The 16,677-nt window shown below is 36.1% G+C and overlaps 1 protein-coding gene across 1 annotated transcript; it reads right to left on the bottom strand.

The window, feature by feature from the left end:
- Positions 1-10,466: 10,466 nt before the first annotated feature.
- On the bottom strand, positions 10,467-11,378 carry LOC148122459 (olfactory receptor 4C6-like). Its single transcript, XM_087903814.1, has one exon. The coding sequence runs from the start codon at positions 11,376-11,378 to the stop codon at positions 10,467-10,469; it is 912 nt and encodes a 303-aa protein (XP_087759940.1).
- Between the last annotated feature and the right edge of the window lie 5,299 nt (positions 11,379-16,677).

The raw sequence follows: 16,677 nt of genomic DNA, 5'->3' as shown, positions 1-16,677 counted from the left end.
AGTCAGAGGAGTCAAGGAAACACGAGAAAACACAGAACCAACTAACCTTGTCTCCTAAGCACTCACAGAGTCAGAAGTAACAATCAGGAAGCTTTCAGGAGTCTGATCTAGGCCTTCTGCATCAATGCTACTGTTGTATAGGTTGGTGTTCTTATAGGACACTTAATAGTGGGAGTGGAGACTGTCTCTGACAATTTTGCCTGTGTTTTGGATCCTATTCCTTTTATTGGGTAGGTTCATCTAGCCTTAGTATGAGGTGTGCCTAGTCTTTTTACAACATGATATTCTATGCTTGGTTGAAACTTGTAAGAGGCTTGTCATTTTTTAAAGAGAAAGAGAGGAGGAATAGATCTGAAGAAGAAAGAAGATAGAGATAGAGACTTGGAAGATAGAGGGTGGGAAAGCTTTGGTTTGTATGTAATGTACGAGAGAACAATAAATAAAATAAATAAAAAATAGCCTTCTTTTTTAAAAGTCTACTCCATTAAAAAGAAACAAAGTCAGTTAACTCTAAGCTTTATAAATCTAATCTCCGGAAGTATTTATTCAAACAAAGATGAATTAATTGCACCAGTTTTTTAGATATGGTATATGTCTGTGAGAACAAAACTCATAAACTAAAAATAATGCCAATAGAAATAAATGTACTGAAGGAATTTAAGAAAAATACTGACTTAAGGCAAGTCTGAGAACAACCTGGACACATTGTGAGACCCTTACCCAAAATAAAGACACTAATAAAAACATAAAATTATTTTGGTATTTGAGAAATAGAACACAAGCAAAACAGTTAGAAAAGCAAATATATAAATCAAGTTAAAAAAAAAGATAGATACTGTGAAAGACAAAAACCAACTAAGATAAACTTTAAAAAATAAGCCTCATTGGTAAGCATGTCCCTCTGAGTAGAAACTTTTATTCTTTATTCAAGAAATTTAATTCATTATAAGCCATTGATAATGGCACTGGGACTTGTTTCCTCTGCATCTTCTGGATTTTTGGGATCCTAGTCAGTTTGGATGCTCACCTTCCTAGACCTGGAGGGAGGGGGGAGGAACTTGAACTTCCCACAGGGCAGGAAACACTGACTGCTCTTAGGGCTGGAGAGGGAGGAGGAGAGGGAGTGGGGGGAATGGGAGGGTATTGGGAGGAGGGGCAGAAGTGGAAACTTTTATAAATTAATAAAAAAAAGAAATTTAATTCAATAAAACTTGTCATATTTTAGCAAATATTAATTATTTAACAATTTAATATATTGATTGTATTGAACTCTTCCCCCTAACTTCTCAAAGATATGGCTTCATATTCCTACACAGCTACCCTGACTTCATGTCTTTCTTTTCTAATTTTATAACTCACTGACTCCAGTTTACAACGCCATGTCGTTCTAGTTGTAGGCCCATCCTGTGGAACTTGTTTGACCTACTAAAAGCTGCAAAGTTAAAAAAAAATAGACTGTCCCTTCTCTTTAATCCATTAAGTGCCAATAACTCCTCAGTTAATGGTTAGGGCTCATGAACCCCTTTACACTTCATTCTATAAGGCACCTCAGTTAAGGGTAGGGGCTCATGAACCCCTTCACACTCCATGCTAGAATGCTGAATTGATCTTGTGTTAGTAATAACTTCTCTGAGCGCATGAAGGCTGTAAACCTGTCTTGTACAGAAATTTCTACAAAACTCCAGAACAACCACTCAAGGGCAGGGCACTCATCATATTTTAGAAGTAGTTTCTATACTCTAATTCCATAAAATGATGAGATCTGTACATGAAATTTTAATCTAATTAATAGTCCTTTTCTACCCAGAAAATCAGTATTTCACCTGGTGTGCCTTATTCTCATCTGGTCCCAGAGATGTTTTCACCCTTGGGGACACACTATTATTATAGCTGGTGAATGAAAATGCATAAAACTAAAGTAATATCTTCACCATTGTAGAATGATGAATACATGACTGTTTTCACAACTCTTTGGAAATGGGGAACAGGTCAAGTTTCTCAGATACCGTATAGGGTAATCTGTGATCTTCTAAAATTCAGCCACATTTCATTGACATGAAACAAACTTTCTCAGAGAAGATAGAACTAGTGAATTATCCCAGTTTATTTTTTCTAACCATGTGGAAATCTAGGAATATAAACGAGGAAGTTCCACCAATTATCCATTTTTTATCAAATGTGTAGACCAGAACTTTTATTGTGTCCATAGAAAGAATTAGAAAGAACTTTGAGACTCTCTGAGCCTACAAGAGACATAACCTTCCTAGGTCACTAAGTGATATATTGTCTTACAAATGAAGAGCAATTACTAAAGAGAAGCCAAATGGAAACTTACCAATTCATTTCATATTCTCTTTCTATTTTCAGATGATTGTATTTGTGGATGAGAGTAGAATGTTTTATTTAGCTTCTTCTGAGAAATATTATGAATATCTGTTCTCTGGGTATTATCTAGGACTGTTAAGAGCATAGGGGGCTTGCTTGAAGCCGACTTTCTTCATCCCAGATTCATCCCTTGAGGCTGATTCTACAATGATGAAGATACTAATTCAGTTTTAACGCATTTTCATCCACCAACTGTAATAACAGTGTGTTCTCAAGGGTGGAAACTTCCCTGGAGCCAAATCAAAATAAGATATCAGCAAGTGAAATATTGAATTTCTGGGTAGAAAAGTGTTATAGATGTGTCCATATTCATATGTGAAATATAAATACAATGTGAGAAAGAAGAAATAATATAACTTAGATCTCTGTCTATGAAGTTATTTCATTTGCATTGATTCTACAATTTAATTGGCATATATCACTATATATGCAATAACTTGCTGTGTAATAGCATTTTCATAATAGTGTACACAGTTTGACCAAGTTCCTTGTATTACCTCCAGTTCACTCTCTGTTTTCTGGCTTCTCTTCCAATTACTCCAATAATTTGAAAGTTGATTCCAATCCTTAACTTTCACTTAATACTCCTGACATATAAACATCCACGATTCATGTAGCTATATAAAAATCTATGCGTGATTGCAATATTTGTCTTTCTATGTATGACTTAATTTGCTTTAGTATGATAATCTTAATATAGATAATATAGCTCTGTTCATTGTGGCTGGATATAACTCCAGTGTATGTATCTATCACGTTCTGTTGATGGACAGCTACTTTGATGTAATAACTTTACATTGTGAAGAGTGCAGCAATAAACATTGACTTTGTAGAAGTGTTTCTTTAGACTTAGAATCCTTCAAAATAACGGAACAGGAATATCATACACTTAGAATTTGAGGAATATCTATACTAATTTATATGCTGGATAAGATCATTTCAGTTCACTTTGTACATTATTGCCCTTTTTTCTTTCATATTTAGGAGTATTTGTTATTTGGGTTTTTTTTTTAATGACTGTCATCCAATTGGAATATGAAAGAATTTTCATCCATCTTAAATTTCCATTTCCTGATGGGCAGTGTGATTTGAACATAAAATATTTTCCTTAGGATAATGTTTTTGAATATGTAGATGTCACTGTTTGAGGAGGTTGTGATATTGTAAGTGTTGGAGCCTTGTGGGACAAGTAGATGTAGGAGAAGACACTTACTTGAGGAGTTAAACCCCAGCCTTGATTCTGTATGCTGACTAAGGATGTTTGTTGCCAGCAGGTATTCTGCTCCTGATTCTTAACCTGCCTCCTACCCATTTCTCCAGCCTTGAAGGAATGGCCCTGACAAATACTAAGCCTTAACAAACACCTCTTACCTTAAACCATTTTTTTTTATTCAGCCACAACCATGAGAAAGTTATGAAGCATAGGAAGTGATGATAAATGCTTTATGGATTTTAGCCATTTGTACTTTATCCTTGGAGAACTACCTACTCATTTATTTTCTCCCATATGGAGTCTATATTTGATTTTTTGGTATTTATTTACTTCTTGGTTTATTTATTTATTTTCAGTTCTCCATACAGTATAGATATCAACAAAGTGTCTGAAATATAGTTATCTAGAATTTTCTCCCATTATCTTTACTACTCATCAGAAAAAAATAATTTTACATAATCCCATTTGCAAAATCTTGTCATTTCATCAGCGATTGTAGTCCTTTGCAGAAAGTTGTTGCCTCAAGCATGAAGTTCCCCATGGCGGCAGGAACAACTGCTTTCATTGTTTTTCCCTAAATACTTTCAGATCTGATAGTAAAATAATATGAACAGAGTTAATGATCATGTATTTGTCTTAGCTACTTTTCTATTGCTGTTAAGAAACACTATGACCAGGTCCACTTAAGAAAGAAAACATTTAATTGGGGTCTTTTTTCAGGATCAAAGGTGAGTCTCTTCCCATCATGTTGGAGAGCATGGCAGCTGGCAGGGAAGCAGACACCGGAGCAGGAGCTAAGAGCTTACATCTCATCTGAAAATTAGAGGCTGAAAAGGTGGTAATACTGAGCTTGGCATCTCTCAAAACCCATTCCTAGTGACACATCTCCTCCATCATTCCTAACCCTTCCCAAAACAATACAAGTGGAAACCAAACCGTTAAATATAGCAGTCTATGAAGGACATTCTCATGAAAACCACCACAATACTGCTCATTAAAATTTAACTCATCTCTGTTTCCTGCACTGTCCTCAGCACCAGGTCTCTGTTCACAGACATGGCTTACCACCATAGCTTCACTGCTTTTTATCTCCATTCCAAGTCAGGACCAACAAGTAAAACAAAAAGTCAGTTTTATAGAATGCATTTTTTTACCTACATACAATGTGAGAGAGAGAAAAAAAGAGAGAAAAAGAGAGTCTCAAAGACAGGAAGAACAAATTTGTCATTGTCTGTACATCTCATCTTCCTAATTGTTTATACGTCGTCATCAGCATTTAATCTAACTTTGCCAACCTCTCCTCATAAAATAACATGATACCATGTTTCTGATTTGAATATGTAGACTTGTCTCATGTTATCAGTGTACAATTCCAAAGGCTTTGTAACTTACATCATTTTGTGATAGTTTAGGTTCCAGCAGTTATGAATGGAAATTGAAATCCTCAAGGGATATATTACCTCTCAGAATAATTTATTCCCAGATATACTGCTGCCATGAGTGAATATATTTCATTCATAATTATTGAATGAAATAAATTATTGAATGAAATACATTCCTTCATCAACATATTCACAACGTTCAGTCATATTGCTATTCAAAGCATCTATTCCACAGTTTTAAAACTGTTTCTGTCCTTAAATATTTTTCAGTACCTCTCCAATGCTGAGTGTGCAGTTGTCCTTGATTGCACCCCAACATCTAACCGCACATGTGACTATCACAAGAAGCTAAGTCGTGTATATTTCATTCTGTTCATATTAATTTGTCTCTGTTTAATTGAGAAAAACAAATTTATATCCTTATCATGAACAACATGTTTCCTTGAAGTGTGAGGGTTAGGTTGATTTGGATTTTAATCAGTGTAGACAAAACCTGTGAAAAAAGTTTCTAAGGGTGAAAAATTATTTGTTTTATGGAGTAAGAGGCTTCATTTTATTGTCAGTGGGTCTCCTGCTTCTGGGTCTGTGCATGGTGGAGTTGGACATCGTGTTATGTAGTGTGTGGCTGAGCACAGTAATTAATTTACATAAAATACTGGTGAGAGTAAAGATCGGAGGAGATATATAGTCTCTAAAGGTTTGTCCTAATAACCTACTTGTTTCAATGCAGCCTTATGCTCTCAGAGCAATTCAGCTTATGAATTCATCTATGAATTATTCAGGACCCAGTAACCTTTCAAACTCTCAGTGACCAACAGCTGGTCTTTAACCCCATGAAGCCTCTGGATACATTTTTGTATCCAAACCATTATACATGTATATTAAAATGGCTAAATTGAGTTAATCAACATATGTTACCACATATTTTATTTTTCCTGCTTCTAAATCTCAACAAAAGTAAAATTATACTAATTTAATATAGGATTACTTTTTTTTAATGTTATTTAACAATTATACTTTTGAGCATTAACTGTAGTTGCTTGAGAAAAACAAATAATGAAACTCTTAAAAGTGAAGTCAGAGAGCAGCATGTATATCTTCACCAGTTATTAATTTAAAAAAATTGAGAGAAACATAGAATTTTCAGTTAGACAATCCTTCAGAAATAATTTAATACAAAATGACACAACCAGAGAATTTTTGTAAATTGATATATTAACTATAAAGATCTCATTTTCATAAAAATTCACTTTATAAAACTTAAAAATTTTAAAAATATTTTATATTATATAGCAAGTTAAAATAATAAAAGTTTTGGAATTTTGAAAGTTCTTCAAATATTGAAGTGATCCAAAGTCTACTATAGACTCACTTTATCTTACTGTGTTTTATTACCATCCATAATGAATGTATGACTATACAATTTTTCTATTATTGGATTCTATACAATTACACATTGTTTCAAAAAATATGACTGAAATAATTATTATTTTTCAATCATAGCACCCAAGATAACAGAGTATACAGAGTATAATTTTTCTTGCCTGGTGATCTGAATTTCCTGTTAGAAATTACTATATCTAAAAGTAAACTGATAAATGATTTCTTAGAAATTTTCTGTGTTCCATATACAAATGGCAAATGTAGAGTGCTGGTCAGGATCATTTGGGCTGAGGATTAGTTGTCAATTTAGACTGGTACTCAGGGTAAACTTACTAGAGTGTTTCACACAAAGATTTGGAGAGGTGGAAGTGATAGAAAAATGGATATTTACATTGAACACTTTCTCCTGAATTTGTGGAACAATAGCTTTTGAGTGAAGAAAGGATCCAGAAACCAGGAAGAAGAGAGGTCACAGATGAATGTCATAGTGAATTTCATTTTTGATAAGAAGGCATTATCAGAGAGTATCTGCCAGCATAAGACAAATTTCTGCCAGTGGAAATATAAATATGGTTGCAATATTAGGATTTAATCAGTCTTCAGAGAGATGTATACATTTTCTTAGTGTTGAGACAAAAAAATCACAAAAACGGCAATGGAAGAGAGATGTGTTTATTTGCAGTGCACAACGCCTGTTTGTGTTCTATGCGCTACCATACAGTTCACGAGTTTCAAGCAAGGGGCTGGAGTTTGAAACACACAGAGAGACACACAGGGAGACAGAGACACGGACCTCTAGTCACTGGTAAGAAGCCCTTTATTCAGTATCACCATGGAGGCTTATATACCCAACAGTCAGGTGGGCCAACAGGTGAAAAACTTATCCTCTTATCCTCAAGGCAAGGCAATACGTGCTCATGAAGAAGAGCTGGTAAACAACTTTGACGCAGCTTTCATTAGCTCAAATCAGAAGGAAAGTAAAGATCTCTAGCAGGGAAGAGCAGCTGGAGGTCAGGACTCCAAACGGTCCCAACATTTATTTTTTTCTGAATGTTGGAGAGCATACAGTTCACCATCATCAGGAAAGCATTTCAGCATGATATCAATTCCCAGTACATGCTGATCCATCATGATGGTCTTCTCTTATATATGATGCTCAAACCAGGAAAAATTTATGTCAAATTTTATATAAGGTATTAGATAGAACAATCAAGTTTTATCTTTCTCTTAATCACTGTACCATTTATCCAGTCTGATTTTGGTCTTTTTCTGTTGCTACAAACTTACACTGGATAATTACAAAAAAAAAAAAAAAAAAACCTTTTCTTTTCTCACAGTTACTTGAGACAGGAAGTCCAAAACTGTAGCACCAACAGAACTAATGACCAGCAAAATTCTATCAGCATTAAATGGTGTCTTCTTGCAGTGTGATGTAGATTGGAAGACTAGAAGTAAAGGGTTGCCTGGCTTTTTGAAGACCTTGGTTCAATTTCTAGTGCTGAAAGTAAATTATGTTATTCTTAAGATATATACAGGTAAAAATATTTTAATTAGTTTCCTTAGACCATTGTACTGGACTCAGTGTATGCTTTCAATTGCCAAACTGTTACTCCCATGAAGATTAATCTTCACAGCTGCTACCAATCCTTAGCAACTTTGCATCCAATTGCATTCTTTTAAAATATAATGTTCTATTCTGAACTATTTCAGCTCACATTCATCTTTTATGTATTAATTTCATCTCCATGAGCCCCACAGAGTCTTTAAATTACAAAACTATTCAGAAATGTCTTCTAATACTCAATGTAAACTCTTAGCCATGATCTACCACAAATTCTAAAGAAACTTAATGTTTCCAAAATACAAAGACACCAATAAACATTGCTATTCCCAAAGCAAGGAACAGGAACCCCACAAAACTGTCACTTCAGTATCAAAACTAGGATGACAAATATTAAATCTTGAGTCCCAGGTCCAGTGTCAGAGCATGTGGTATCACGATATACATTTCTTTGGTATTTTTTTTCCAGTTCTTGATATTTATAGACCACATGATGCCTCTCCTTGGTTGCTTCCATTCATGTCCTAAAGATTTTCTAGACAGATGCTTTACATGTCTTGAATTTCAATTTTATTGGAATTAATTGCTGCTTAGACTTCACATTTACAACCTCACACAGTTAATTCTTAGAGAAACTGACTGTCTTAACATTGTCTAAACTCCCAAGATTCCTATTTAAATAAATATAGGTAAATATTTTTCCATAACACCTTAGTCCTTGCATTCTGCAGGAAGGAAAAAATATTTATCATAGAGAAAATACTGAGGTTTCTCTGAAGCTGATGAAGTAGCTGTTAATTTTGTGGACCCATGTCTTCTAACCCTTCTTGATGGCTAAGTTCTATTCTTTGTATAGATCTCTATAAGCAGGATTCTCTTGAGGATCTCTCCACTCAATGGTGGCTCTTTCAAATAAGTTTACAGTTTTATATCTTGGAGGAAGCAATGGTTGTAGTTAAACCAAACACCAAAAATATCTCAAGGTTACTTTACTTTTTGTCCCAGTGAAAAGAATGTGATTGTTTTTTAACACCAACCCATCTGTTCCATAAATTCTAACTCATTATATTTGTAGTAAGACTACTTTTCAAATTCTATTTTTCTGATTTTTTTGTCTGATTCTTACTCTAAATTTGACAAAAAGTATCCAACAATAAATATGTCACAACAATGATCAGAGGCAGTCTTGATATTTTTCAATATTTAATTTTTTATTCTAAATATATCACAAGAGAAAAATATCAGAAACATTTTGCACTAAATTTACCAGGGACATTCTCGTAACCTAGGACTGTGGGAGAAAGACACCAGAGTATCTCTGAAGCTGGCTGACTGCTGGCATAATTCCAGTCTTAGGGAGAAACCCTGTCTCAGAGAAATATGGCAGAAAGTGATAGAGAAGGAAACTTAGCATTCTCCTATGCACTCTAGTATATACACATGCATGTATACTCAAACACATATTTGTATAGACCCAATACACTCACACATACAAAGCAATTTAATTAATGTTTTCCTGACATAGAGTACTACAAACTATATTGATGCTTTGGGTGTATTTATAAACTTGCTCTATTTATATGGAGTTGAAAATTTTCTCATAGCCAGTGTTTCATTTAGACAAGTGTACTACACAATTAACTAGAAGGGCTCACAGAAACATGGAATGACTCAGCTCAAAAAGTTTTAGGACCAAAAAATTATTTTTCAACCACTACAAATATGAAGACTTCTCTAAGCAACACAGTAGACTTCCATTTTCAAAAACCTTTGCTAATGATCTCAATAAATGTATGTTTTCTATTTCTATTGTTTGTTGGCAATCTTGTTTCCTTTACCTATATAGTCTATTATTGAAGAATATATAGTAATTTCTAAAATTTTGGAGATATCATATAATTTAAAGTTTAGTATATGTCAGGCATAAACAACAACAAAAATGGATTTCTTGCACAGATATCAACTCCAGAGAGAGAGTAATGAAGGTTAGAAGGTATAGAAAGATAAAGGGCTTTTAAAATATTACTGTGAAGAAAATGAAAAGATTGAATAATATGAGGGAAGAAATGGAATATGCTTTGGATAAAGTCATGGGGTAAAGCTTTGCTAGGGTAATATATAGTATTTATCTAAAATTAACAGTAAGTAAGAAATTAACTGACAAGGATGATGGTTTTAAGGGAGATATAAAAGGCACTGCTGAGAGAAAGGGCTTGCAGGTCTCTAGGACAACACAGAAGCCCTGCCTGCTCTGGTGAATAAGGAAGGAAAGTAGTGGGCTGAAGACATTTCAACCTTAGTTCTAACTGCAATATTAATTAGAAAAATCTTTTTAAAAGGCAAAATGATTCCATGAAATAGTGGCAAGAAGGAACATAAATAAATTATAGACATTCTGTAATCAAAAGCAGTTTTCTCAACAAATATCCCAGTTGTTTTGACAGCAGAAAATGAACAGTAGCAGATTTATAAGTTCTTGAAAAACTGTTCATGGAAAACACATGCACATTTGACATGATAGCTACACGATAGCAAACAGAAACTACTGTCTCATCCACAGTTTCTTCATGGCATTTTTCACCTCTGAATTCCTCAGTGTGTAGATCAAGGGGTTCAACATGGGTGTGACAATTGACTCAGACACAATCATTGCCTTGTCTATGGGGTAGGTTGACACAGGTCTCACGTATAAGAAAATACATGGCACAAAGAACAACACAACAACTGTGAAGTGAGAACCACATGTGGATAAGGCTTTCCGTCTTCCTTCAGAAGTGTGAGTTTTCAGAGAACACAGGATAGTCATGTAAGAGGCAATAAGAATAAGAAAGATGGTCACACACATCACCCCACTGTTGAAGATGACAATGAGACCCAGGGTATGGGTGTTCATACAGGCCAGTATCAGTAACTGAAACAAGTCACATAAAAAGTGATCTATGACATTGGGACCACAGAAAGGTATTTGATACATGAATAGAAGCTGAATGGTTGCATGTGCAAACCCTCCTACCCAAGCTCCCCCCAAAAGAATGCAACACATCCGAGGACTCATGATGGTCATGTAGTGCAGAGGTTTACAAATGGCCACATATCTGTCATAGGCCATCACAATGAGGATGATAATCCCCACACCTCCAAAAAAGTGTGCTGCAAAAAGCTGGGTCATGCATCCTTCAAAAGAGATGATCGTCTTCTCAAAAAGGGAGTCCATAATCAGCTTTGGAGCAATGACAGAAGAAAAGGTGACATCCACTAGGGACAGAAATGTAAGGAAAAAGTACATTGGTGATCTTAGACTCTGACTTGTGATCATGGTCACTATGATGAGCATATTTCCCAGCACCATGACCACATACATTATTAGAAACACAGCAGAAAGCAGTTTCCGCAGCTCTGAGTTCTTTGTAAGACCCAAAAGAATGAACTCTGTCACATTGTTGTGATTTCCCATTTATCTTGCTTTAGGTGAGCTCCAACTGAATCTTGTAAATCCTAAAATAAATATAAATAGATATGGTTTGTAATTAGTGGTTGTTTTTAATTTAGTATTTCCACATATCAAGGGAACACACTTGCTTTTAATCATTTATTCTCCCTCAAGCTTTTGTTGTAAGAATTATGCAGTATAGTTGAACAAATGTTCCTTTAGTATGATAGAACATTCTTTGGATATATGCCCAAGAGTGGTATTGCTGGGTCCTGAGGTTAGTTGATTCCCAGTTTTCTGTGAAACCATCCTACTTTTTTCCTGAGTAGTTGTACCATTAATGAAGGAATGTTACCCTTAGTCCACATCTTCTCAGTTATAAGGTATCACTGGTGTTTTAGATCTTAGCCATTCTGATTGGTGTAAATGATATATCAGAGTCATTTTGATTTGCATTTCCCTGATGGCTAATGATGGTGAACATTTCATTAAGTGTCTTTTGGCCATTTGAAATTCTTCTGTTGAGAATTCTCTCCTTAGTTCTGTATCCCATTTTTTTCCTCCCCCCACTGCTGCGGGCCCTTTGTCTCCTGAGTCCTGGGAAGACCAGCTAGCCCTGTTGCCCTGCTGAGCAGTTCTTCCCAGAGAGGTGAGTGGGTGCTCACCAGGGCAGCCTGCCTGCCCAGGAAGAGAGCACAGCCCCCCCCCCCAAGCTTCTGCAGTAAGGTCTTCGGTGTTCCAAGGGACCCCTCCCCTCCCCCCACTGCTGCGGGCCCTTTGTCTCCTGAGTCCTGGGAAGACCAGCTAGCCCTGTTGCCCTGCTGAGGAGTTCTTCCCAGAGAGGGCTGAGGAGCTCTATCCAGAGAGTGCTGTGAAGTCCTACCCAGAGAGTGCTGAGGAGTTCTATCCAGAAAGTGCTGAGGAGTTTCATCCAGAGTGGGGGAGATGGGCAGGCGCCAATGCAAGAATTCCTCCAACAACCTGAAAGGCAACATGACATCGCCAGAATCCAGGGAGCTCGAAACTAGAAGAATTGAACACTCTACTCCAGAAGAAATAGAAGAAATCGACTCTAAGCGCTTCTTTATGAAAATAATAGAGGAACTTAAACAGGAGGTGAAAATCTGCCGTAAAGAAATGGAAGATAAGTATAACAAAAAAATTGAGGAAATGAGTAAAGAAATGGAAGAGAAATATACCAAAAAGTTTGAAGAAATGAGTAAATCCGTAAATGAAATTCTGGGAAACCAAGAAAAAACAATCAAACAGGTCATAGAAACAGTTCAAGATTTGAAAACTGAAATGGAGTCAATGAAGAAATCACAAACCGAGGGCCGGCTGGCTATGGAAAATCTGGGTAAATGAACAGAGACTTCAGAAACAAGCTTAACCAATAGAATACAAGAGATAGAAGAAAGAATCTCAGACTCTGAGGACACCATAGAGAAATTAAACACTCTGTCCAAAGAAAACAGCAAATCCAACAAATTCTCATCACAAAACATTCAGGAACTGTGGGACACAATAAAAAAACCAAATCTAAGAATAATAGGAGTAGAAGAAGGAGAAGAATTGCATTTCAAAGGTCCAGAAAATATACTCAACAAAATTATAGAAGAAAACTTTCCCATCCTAAAGAACGATATTCCTATGAAGGTTCAAGAAGCATACAGAACACCGAATAGACTGGATCAGAAACAAACATCCCCTCGTCATATAATAATCAAAACAGAAAGCATTCAGACTAAAGAAAGGATATTGAGAGCTGCAAAGGAAAAAGGTCAAGTAACTTATAAAGGTAAACCTATCAGACTTACACCAGACTTCTCGATGGAAACCATGAAAGCCAGAAGGTCCTGGATAGAGGTACTGCAGAAACTAAGAGACAATGGATGCAAACCCAGACTACTTTACCCAGCCAAGCTATTGTTCACTATCAACGGAGAAAACAAAATATTCCAGGATAAAAACAAATTTAAACAATACGTAGCTGCTAATCCAGCCTTACAGAGAATACTAGAAGGAAAATCACAACCCAAGGAATCCAACATTCCCAACACTGCCTACATTAACTCAGACATCTAGTGACCCTTCACAAGCACAACTCAAAGAAGGAAAACACATACATGCTACTACCCAAAAAAATGACTGGAGTCATCGATCACTGGTCATTAATATCACTTAATATCAATGGTCTCAACTCACCTATAAAGAGGCACAGACTTAGAGATTGGATACGAAAACAGGATCTAACATTCTGCTGTCTACAAGAAACACACCTCAACCACAAAGACAGACACCTACTCAGAGTAAAGGGTTGGGAAAAGGTTTTCCAAGCAAATGGACCTAAGAAACAAGCGGGTGTGGCCATTCTAATATCTAACAAAATCGACTTCAAACTAAAATCAATCAGAAGAGATGGAGATGGACATTTCATACTCATAACAGGAACAATTCATCAGGAAGAAGTCTCAATCTTGAATATCTATGCCCCTAATATAAAGGCACCCACATATGTAAAAGAAACTCTTCTAGAACTCAAGGCAGTCATCAAACCACACACACTAATAGTAGGAGACTTCAACACTCCTCTCTCACCAATGGACAGGTCAATCAGACAGAAACCTAACAGAGAAATAAGAGATTTACTGGAGGTACTGAATCAAATGGACTTAACAGACATATATAGAACACTCCACCCAAATAGGAAAGAGTATACCTTCTTCTCTGCAGCTCATGGAACCTTCTCGAAAATTGACCACATACTTGGTAACAAAGCAAACTTCCACAGATACAAAAAGATATTAGTGACCACCTGTGTCTTGTCAGATCACCATGGATTAAAATTAGAATTCAACAACAATGGTACCCCCAGGAAGCCAACAAACTCATGGAAGTTGAACAGTCAACTACTAAATCACCCCTGGGTCAAGGAAGAAATAAAGAAAGAAATTAAAGTCTTCCTTGAATATAATGAAAACAAAGACACAACGTATTCAAACCTATGGGACACAATGAAAGCAGTGCTAAGAGGAAAGTTCATAGCACTAAGTGCCCACCTAAAGAAAACAGAGAAAGCACACATTGGAGACTTAACAACACACTTGAAAGCTCTAGAAAAAAAAGAAGCTGATTTACCCAGGAGGAGTAGAAGACTGGAAATAATCAAACTGAGGGCTGAAATCAACAAAATAGAAACACAGAAAACAATTCAAAGAATCAATGAAGCAAAAAGCTGGTTCTTGGAGAAAATTAACAAGATTGACAAACCCCTATCCAAACTAATCAAACGGCAGAGAGAGAACTTGCAAATTAATAGGATCAGAAATGAAAAGGGGGACATAACCACAGACGCAGAGGGAATTCAGAGAATCATTAGATCTTACTACGAAAGTTTATATGCCACAAAGTTGGAAAATGTAAAAGAAATGGACATTTTTTTAGATAAGTACCATATACCAAAGTTGAACCAAGACCAGGTGAACAATCTAAATAGACCTGTTAGTCGTAAAGAACTAGAAGCTGTTATCAAAAATCTCCCTACCAAAAAAAGCCCAGGACCAGATGGTTTCAATGCAGAATTCTACCAGAACTTCCAGGAAGAGCTAATACCTATACTCCTTAATGTATTCCACAATATAGAAAAAGAAAAGTCACTGCCAAACTCCTTTTATGAAGCTACAGTCACCCTAATACCAAAACCACACAAAGACACAACCAAGAAAGAGAATTCCAGGCCAATCTCACTCATGAACATCCATGCGAAAATTCTCAATAAAATACTGGCAAACCGAATCCAAGAACACATTAGAAAAATCATCCATTATGATCAAGTAGGCTTCATCCCAGAGATGCAGGGATGGTTCAACATACGCAAATCTATCAATGTAATCCATCATATAAATAAACTGAAAGAAAAAAATCATATGATCATTTCATTGGATGCTGAAAAAGCGTTTGACAAAATTCAACACCCATTTATGATAAAGGTGTTGGAGAGACTGGGGATACAAGGATCATACCTAAATATAATAAAAGCAATATACAGCAAGCCGACAGCTAACATCAAATTAAATGGAGAGAAACTCAAAGCCTTTCCACTAAAATCAGGAACACGACAAGGCTGTCCACTCTCTCCATACCTCTTCAATATAGTGCTTGAAGTTCTAGCAATAGCAATAAGACAACATAAGGGGATCAAGGGGATTCGAATTGGAAAGGATGAAGTTAAACTTTCGTTATTTGCTGACGATATGATAGTGTACATAAGCGACCCCAAAAACTCTACCAAAGAACTCCTACAGCTGATAAACACCTTTAGTAACGTGGCAGGATACAAGATCAACTCCAAAAAATCAGTGGCACTCCTATACACAAAGGATAAAGAAACGGAGAGGGAAATCAGAGAAACATCACCTTTCACGATAGCCACAAACACCATAAAATATCTTGGGGTTACTCTAACCAAGGATGTGAAAGACCTATTTGACAAGAACTTTAAGCCTTTGAAAAGAGAAATTGAGGAGGATACCAGAAAATGGAAAGACCTCCCCTGCTCTTGGATTGGGAGAATCAACATAGTAAAAATGGCAATTCTACCAAAAGCAATTTACAGATTCAATGCAATCCCCATCAAAATCCCATCAAACTTCTTCACAGACCTTGAGAGAACAATAATCAAGTTTATATGGAAAAACAAAAAACCCAGGATAGCCAAAACAATCTTATACAATAAAGGAACTTCTGGAGGCATTACTATCCCTGACTTCAAACTCTATTACAGAGCTACAGTATTGAAAACAGCTTGGTATTGGCATAAGAACAGAGAAGTCGACCTATGGAATCGAATAGAAAACCCAGATATTAACCCTCAAACCTATGAACACCTAATTTTTGACAAGGGAGCTAAAGGTATACAATGGAAGAAGGAAAGCGTCTTTAACAAATGGTGCTGGCATAACTGGATGTCAACCTGTAGAAGAAAGAAAATAGATCCATATCTATCACCATGCACAAAACTCAAGTCCAAATGGATTAAAGACATCAACATCAATCTGTCCACTTTGAACCTGATAGAAGAGAAAGTGGGAAGTAGTCTACAAGATATAGGCACAGGAGGCCACTTCCTAAGTAGGACCCCAGTAGCACAGACAATAAGAGAAACAATGAATAAATGGGACCTGCTGAAACTGAGAAGCTTCTGTAAAGCAAAGGACACTGTCAGTAAGACAAAAAGGCTGCCTTCTGACTGGGAGAAGATCTTCACCAACCCCTCATCAGACAAAGGTCTGATCTCCAGAATATACAAAGAACTCAAGAAACT

This window comes from Myodes glareolus, chromosome 3 (genome assembly GCF_982192425.1).
Source record: "Myodes glareolus chromosome 3, mMyoGla1.1, whole genome shotgun sequence".
In the NCBI taxonomy this organism is placed as follows: Eukaryota; Metazoa; Chordata; class Mammalia; order Rodentia; family Cricetidae; genus Myodes; species Myodes glareolus.
Note: the sequence above shows the minus strand (reverse complement) of the source record. Positions and strands in the feature narration are given on the sequence as shown.